The 7,565-nt window shown below is 43.2% G+C and overlaps 1 protein-coding gene across 2 annotated transcripts; it reads left to right on the forward strand.

The window, feature by feature from the left end:
- The first annotated feature begins 641 nt into the window (after positions 1 to 641).
- Positions 642 to 4,788, forward strand: LOC147700846 (protein FAM200B-like). Of its 2 annotated transcripts, XR_015297144.1 has the most exons (4): positions 642 to 870; positions 1,735 to 1,847; positions 2,519 to 2,568; positions 2,906 to 4,788. XR_015297144.1 is itself a non-coding variant. In XM_086928510.1 (3 exons), the coding sequence occupies exons 1-3, from the start codon at positions 822 to 824 to the stop codon at positions 3,500 to 3,502; spliced, it is 696 nt and encodes a 231-aa protein (XP_086784636.1). In that variant the 5' UTR covers positions 642 to 821; the 3' UTR covers positions 3,503 to 4,788. The 2 variants fall into 2 exon arrangements, 1 of the variants encoding a protein (XP_086784636.1); XM_086928510.1 differs by lacking the exon at positions 1,735 to 1,847.
- The last annotated feature ends 2,777 nt before the right edge of the window (positions 4,789 to 7,565 follow it).

The raw sequence follows: 7,565 nt of genomic DNA on the forward strand, positions 1-7,565 counted from the left end.
AATGTAAAACCTGAAAATGATCTGTTTATTGTTTTATTGTCAGAACAGTTGAAGACTGTTAATAATAAATGCGAATTTGAAATGCATTAATATTGATCTCAGTTTGTTTGGGGCACATTGTGTGGGATCACATGTTTGTCTTCAAAATATGAATATGTTTTCAGAATGGAGTATTAAATCTGTTTAGTATGTCTCAAATAGGTTTTGTCATCTTTCTTTCCTATAAACAATGCAATGTGAGGACTTTGGGCAAGGACATTGTCTTCATTCAAAAAGATTTGTGATTAATCTTAAGCCCAACTTAAGGAAAGTTGTGTTTATAGAACTAGTTAGCAGATTGAAGTCCTAAAAGGAACATTTTACTAAATGAAAAAAGATGAAAATTATGCAAAAAGTATGCATTGAATTCAGGTACCAAAGATGCTGCTGACATCCACTATATCAGACTTCTTCAATCTGGGGGGGCGCGAACTCCACCAGAAAATCTCACCTGTTTTTAAACGTAGAAAATACGTTTACTTCCTGCATTTCTTCCCCCTGCAAATGGGGCTTTTGGATTGGCGAACTCCTTTGCAACAGCCAATCACACACTCAGTAACGTCACCACTGACGTTACACCAATGAGGGGGACAGCTATACCGATGGCAGGAAGTGCCGCGAAATCAGGAGCATAAAGCTCCTGAATTCGTCTACTTTTGTGTAGTGTGGTGTTTCTTCACTCCGTTTTGCTGCCTTTCACTGCCTTCGTTGGTTCCTGTCTTGTCGAGGTTATCCTGGTGGATCTGCAGTGGACTTCATCGACGTGAGGGAATCTAGTGCTGATGCCTTGGCGTTCTCCTGCTGCTGTCGGAAGATTGAAATCAGCAACAGGTAAGTTTATAACTTTGATTTTCTCCCCGTTATCTGTAGCCTTATTTCCGAACATTCTCCTTTTAATTATGCCACGTTTTCTCAGTCAGGCAGAGGTGGGCGGGGGAGAACGCTGGGGAGAGAGGGGACATTGCACAGATAAGACATGCCCAGGGTTTCTCGGATAAAACATGCCCAGGGTTTCTCGGATAAAACATGCCCAGGGTTTCTCGGATAAAACATGCCCAGGGTTTCTCAGTCGGGCAGAGGTGGACAGGGAAGGAGGCTGGGGGGGAGAGAGGAGAAATTGTGCAAATAAGACATGCCCAGGGTTTCGCAGAGAAGACATGCCCAGGGTTTCTCAGTTAGATAAGACATGCCCAGGGTTTCTCAGTCGGGCAGAGATGGGCGGGGGAGAACGCAGGGGAGAGAGGGGTCATTGCACAGATTAGACATGCCCAGGGTTTCACAGTCGGGCAGAGGTGGGCGGGGAGAATGCTGGGGAGAGAGGGGACATTGCATAGATACGACATGCCCAGGGTTTGGCAGATAAGACATGCCCAGGGTTTCTCAGTCGGGCAGAGATGGGCAGGGGAGATCGCTGGGGAGAGAGGGGACATTGCACAGATTAGACATGCCCAGGGTTTCACAGTCGGGCAGAGGTGGGCGGGGGAGAACGCTGGGGAGAGAGGGGACATTGCACAGATACGACATGCCCAGGGTTTGGCAGATAAGACATGCCCAGGGTTTCACAGTCGGGCAGAGGTGGGCGGGGGAGAACGCTGGGAGACTTGTGAAAGGTATTGTTACAGAAACTGCTGTTGAACAGTTCTCTCTGAAGGTTTCTGCTAACGTGCAAATGGATTTTTTTCCTTAATGGAATAGGGTGCATCATGTAAAGTTGATGTGGGAGAGGAAAGGGAAGCTTGGAACAAACGACTGCTCACCCAAGCTAGTAAACTTTCTGGAGAAGCCTGATCTACTGTTACACTGACTTGGTATGATATGAAAATGTGCTTTTGCTGGTGCAGTCACATTGCTCAAATGGGTGCAATTTCAGATATTTATGTGTCCCTCGTCTTCATTGCTTGATTTGTGTCTCTCCTAGTCGTTGAAATGTCAGTCATAATTACACTGAAATCATGAAAATGTCACACATTGCAATGCAGAGAGAGGTTATTTTAAATAAAATTATAATGGGGCAGGACGTGCCTATACTTCTGTAGTGTAAAGAAACATCTCTGGGGGTTTCAACAAGGCCCGTAGGAACAGAGCAAGGGAGAAACAAACTCTGTGTGCCCAATTATAGACCATTAAAACCTAGAACACGGCGCCTTCTGTTGTTCAAAGAGATTTTAATTTTTACATTATTACAAAAATGCCTGCACTCACAAGGGAATCACTGATTCACTCTTAGGCAGCCACTTGTTACCAGACAACAGAAGCACACGAGAATTAAGACGTTTTATTTTCAGGAAGCAAAGCAAGAGTGCCTCAACTTCACGGAAACTGTACACACAGCACAGAGAAAAACACACAGGCAACCAAGCACCACAAACACATGAAGGGAGTGAATAGATTTAATATATGATGTCTCATGCAAAACATATCAAGAACATGCAAGTAATAGTTCTTAAACATTTTCTCTTCATTGCAATTTGATCGCTAGGCAGAGGACTCTGTTCAAGCAGCAGGAACATCCGAGAAGGAAATAAGAAGGTACGCATGTGTTTTTGAGTGATGGGTGAAGGGGAAATGCTGACGTTTGCCCTCACGAACCTTTGAACAAGTAACTTGCAGAGCCTCAGCGGTGTTATACAGCATATACATTCTGCAGCAATTATGTAAGCACCTACTTAAAGCCTGGATGAGCTGGAATTACTTTTTATCCACTTATCATAAAATTCTTTATTTATCCACATTTTTTATTTATAATATAAGAAGCATTTTTGTAAAGATATTTTTGAAACTACAAAACCTGCTCTACCTCATGAAGCTGTAAAATTGTAGCCATGTACTATTCATTAACATGCAGCTTCGGAATTTTGTATCTTAGGTTAAGCACACATTTGACATGGACCGTTTCCTGCTTCCAAAAGATGGTAGAGTGGTCAAGCGAAAGGCTGATACAGAAACAGAGGGAGAGAGAAAAGCTGCAAAAACACGGAAATATGATGCTTCCTATTTGGACTTTGGGTTCGCCTGCACTGCTGTTAGTGGAGAAAGTAGACCGCAGTGTGTGGTTTGTGCCGTGATCTTAGCTAATGACAGCTTGAAGCCAACCAAACTGAGGCGTCACTTTGAAACGAAACATGGATCTCTGGCAGGAAAAAGCAGAGATTTTTTTGCCAGGAAGTTGCAGGACATAACTCAGCAGAAAGAAGTGGTGAAACAGGTGGCAAATACTCCAGCAAATGCTTTAAAAGCTTCATACCAAGTAGCATACCACATTGATAAAAACAAAAGGCCCTTTGTAGATGGAGAAAAAGTGATTCTCCCAGCATTGCTCGACGTGGCTAGGACAATGCTTGGTGAAAAAGCAGCAGAGAAGTTCAAAAGCATACCCATCTCAGACACAACAGTTTGCCGCCGCATCTCTGACATGTCAGAAGATATCCAGGGACAGCTCATAGCCCGGTTGAAATCCAGTTAGTTTGTTTGCTGTGCAATTAGACGAAGCAACTGATGTGTCAAAGGAGGCCTATTTAATTGCTTATGTTCGCTATTGTTATGAAACACTATTATTGGAAGATTTTTTATTTTGCAAGCCAATCAAGGGGCGAGCAACAGGTTCTGATTTGTCTGACATTATCAATGACTTCTTGAATATCCATGGTTTAAAATGGGAAAACTGTGTTGGAATCTGCACAGATGGTGCTCCTTCAATGTGTGGTGCTAGGGCTGGCCTAAAAGCTAATGTGTTGAAAGTGGCTCCACATATTCTGTGGACCCACTGTATGATACACCGGGAAGCCCTTGCTGTTCGAAACATAGACAGTGAACTTGAGAATGTGCTTAATTCTGCCATAAAAATAGTACATTTTATAAAGACCCATGCCACGAGAGCTCGTCTTTTTGCAATTTTATGTGCAGAAATGGGAGCTGAGCATGATGGCTTGCTGTTTCATACAGAAGTGCGGTGGTTATCCCGGGGGAAAGTGCTGACTCACATCTTTGAATTAAGGAATGAAGTATGGCAGTTTCTTCTGTGTTTGGACCCTGGCAAAGCAGAACAGCTATGCAATCCCCGCTGGCTTGTGCTTTTAGCATACCTTGCTGACATTTTCGAGAAATTAAATTCCCTGAATCTGTCTCTGCAAGGAGCTGAAATCACTTCTTTTACCATGAACAAAAGAATAACTGCATTCAAGTAGAAGGTAGAATTATGGAGAAGACTAGTTGAAGATGGCCTGTTTGAGCAGTTTCCATGTTTAGTAGATGCTCTTGAGGAGACTGAATATGAACTTTCAAGTGTTGCTGAGATAATAAAAAATCACCTGACGTCTCTCAGGGACAGTTTAGAAAAGTATTTTCCAGAGGACAGCGATCACTTCAATGACTGGGTCTTTCAACCATTTCTGCCAGAGGTGGGGAGCCATCTCCCAATTCGCATGCAGGAAGAACTGATTGATCTCCAAAGTGACCACACTCTGCAGATGCAATTCAGCAAAGTCTCATTGGGAGAGTTTTGGCTGAAAATGTCTGCAGAACATTCAGCTTTGAGAGAAACTGCTATCAAAACTCTCTTGCCTTTCAGCTCGTCCTATTTATGTGAGGTTGGGTTCTCTGCTCTTGCAGTGTTAAAGACTAAGTACCGGTCAAGACTAGATGTCGAGCACAACGTGAGGATGGCAGTAGCAAAAATCCATCCACAGATTGACCATCTCTGTGGCGAAAAACAGGCACACCCATCGCATTAATGTTGTTATGTTATTATCAATTGATGTCAAATCATGTGTTATATGTGTAAAACAAAGCTTCATAGTAAAAACAATTTGCGCACATTTCATCTTGGAAATTTTTGATTTAAACTGTGTAATAAGCCTCTGTCATTTAACCACACCCACTCACAAACCTACAGTTTACTAAACACTTTTCTTGTGTTTAACATTATTTGCCATATATGGCCCGTTATATGCGGATGGCAGTCGATTATATAGTGTACCAGATTCCAGAAATTTGTCGGGTGGTGGGCGGGCCCGACATCTAAAAATAATTAGCTCGGGGGGCTCAGCCTACACAAGTTTGAAGACCTCTGCACTATATTACAGCTATTGAACATACTCTGACTCATTCCATAAATGGAAACACTAAATGGATCTATTGAGTGTTGGCCAGAGCAGGCCGTGCACAGTATTTGAGATTTTTTTACTACAGACCAGAGACAAAAAATCAATAGCTTTGCATATTTTGCTGTAGATAGTGCTATGCACCATACTCAGAAATTGAAATTTGAATTCTGCCTCTTCGTAATTGCACAGAATATGCCTCAAGTGCCAAGACTCACCCACAACTGTGGGGCCTCCTCCATGAGTGCAGAGGACCTCTGTGAATCAGGAGCTAGTTGTTACTGCACATCCATGGTAGTATATTCCTTTATTAAAAGGATCCTTTAATTGTAATCAGCCACTGGTGCTCCAAACAATATCTATTCTATGATTTGTTGTCTGCAGCAATGTTTTAAGGGATGGTTGCATTTTTGTATCCTATGTATTCCTATTTGCCCCTTGCGAGAGAGGAGAAGTTCTGCATCTCTCTATATACCCAAACAAAATGTTTGGCTAAAGGATCATTTGGCCAAAAACACAATTATTGGGGCCAATTCACAAAATAATTTCTCTTAGTTCTGAAAGTACACCACAGGGGTACTTTTTTATGTTACATTCTCTTGTGAATCTGCCCAAAAACAGCCAACTTCCTATTAGAGGATGTGCACAAAGAACTTAGGGGCATATTTACAAGCTCATTGTGCCACCAGAGCATCACTTTTTGTGACGCTCCGGCAGCGCAAATCACAAACTCATATCTAGGAGGAAAATGCAAAGCCACTAGGCATGGCTTTGAATGGCCTCATAGATATGGAGTAAAGCAAGGCAGTGCAAATCCCTGTCTTGCCTTACTCTGCATTCAGTAGGCATTCCATGGATTTTGACACTTCCATAGATTTTCGAGAGCATGTAAACCTGGGGAAGCACAAACACCTTACACCCCGAGGTGAGGTTTAATGAGGAGAAATATCATTGGGTTGATCTCCTTAATGCCTGTACAGGGAGAGACATGACCAGATTCTGGTATCTGGTTAGATGGGGGAGTGGGGAACCTCGGAACGTCCCGGTTAATCGCGTGAAACCAGATCAATGGGTCCGCCATTATAAGGACCAATTTGCAAGTGACACGGGTGACCAGGCTGGTTTCGACCTGCCTGCCTCTCCCCCGCTGCTGTGTATCTCAATAAAAGAAGTGGAAGCTGCTCTCCTCCTGATACCCAGGGGTAGGGCTCCTGGACCTGACTGTATTCCAGCTGATCTCTTTCTTTTAAATGTTGAGTCCTGGTCATTTTATATTCAACTACTTATGAATGCTATTGACAGGAGCGCAGCAATTCCTAGTACCTGGTTGGGCGCTGTCATTCTTCCAATTTTCAAAAAGGGTGATCGCTCTCAACCAGGCAACTACATGCCAATAAGCCTGATTGACTGCATTCAGAAGGTATCAGCCAGGGTCATTCTAAGAAGAGTGCAGGCTTGGACGGACAAATGTAACATTCGTTCTGACTTGCAAGCGGGGTTCCGCCAATGTGTTAGCACAGTAGACCAAGTCCTAAGGTTCATTCTCATTCTTTGGCGCACCGTTACCCTGGGGAGAGGCACTATGTACGCCGCATTCGTGGACTTAAGGTCTGCCTTTGACCTAGTCCTGCGTTCCAAGCTCTGGCTTTGTTTCTTTAAGTTGGGTATGCCATTGGACTTATTAGGCATTATTATCAAATTGCACACGGACAATTTTGCTCAAGTTAGATGGGACATGGCAGGTAACACAACCGAAAAATTCCCGGTGGAAAAGGGGGTAAGACAGGGCTGCGTTCTCGCACCTACCCTGTTTTCAATATATATATATAAATGTGTCTTGAAATATTTTTACAACTATCCTACCGATGCCCCAAGCTTGGTGGGTTCTAGGATCCCCCTGCTGATGTTTGCCGACGACACCTTGATCATGTCCAAAACTAGACAGGGCCTTCAACGTGCCCTCTCAAAGTTTGAGGAGTTCTGTGTAGACCATGAGCTGGTTGTCAATGTTGGCAAAACCAAGTTCATGGTCTTCCAGAATTCAAACAAGGTAGTCGGCAGGGTCCGTATGGGGGAAGGTGTCCTAGAGCACACATCCAACTTTTCATACTTGGGGGTAACAATTGATAACAAGTTGACTTGAAAGCCTCAAATAGATCATCTCGCAGTAAGACACTCTCAATTGTCGGGTGCATTGCTAAAAGAACACAGATGTTCCCTTACCAAACCCATTGCACCAGTATTACAGTTATATAATACTAAAATAGGTGCTTCTATTCTTTATGGTGCCGAGTTGTGGGGTCATCTCAATTTAGATTCCCTGGTGACGGCTCAAAATAAATTCTTAAGATCTTTGATAGGACTCCCTCAATCCACATCATTGATTCCCTTGTATTTAGATTTGGCATGTCATTCCATTAGGGATAT

The sequence above is a fragment of the Lissotriton vulgaris genome, chromosome 7 (genome assembly GCF_964263255.1).
Source record: "Lissotriton vulgaris chromosome 7, aLisVul1.2, whole genome shotgun sequence".
Classification (NCBI taxonomy): domain Eukaryota; kingdom Metazoa; phylum Chordata; class Amphibia; order Caudata; family Salamandridae; genus Lissotriton; species Lissotriton vulgaris.

Excerpts from the sequence above, each read along its gene's own strand:
- LOC147700846 (XM_086928510.1), top strand. The coding sequence starts at position 822 with ATGCCTTGGCGTTCTCCTGCTGCTGTCGGAAGATTGAAATCAGCAACA. Across the intron at positions 871-2,518 it reads AAGATTGAAATCAGCAACAG|GCAGAGGACTCTGTTCAAGC; the intron begins GTAAGTTTATAA and ends TTTGATCGCTAG. Across the intron at positions 2,569-2,905 it reads TCCGAGAAGGAAATAAGAAG|GTTAAGCACACATTTGACAT; the intron begins GTACGCATGTGT and ends TTTGTATCTTAG.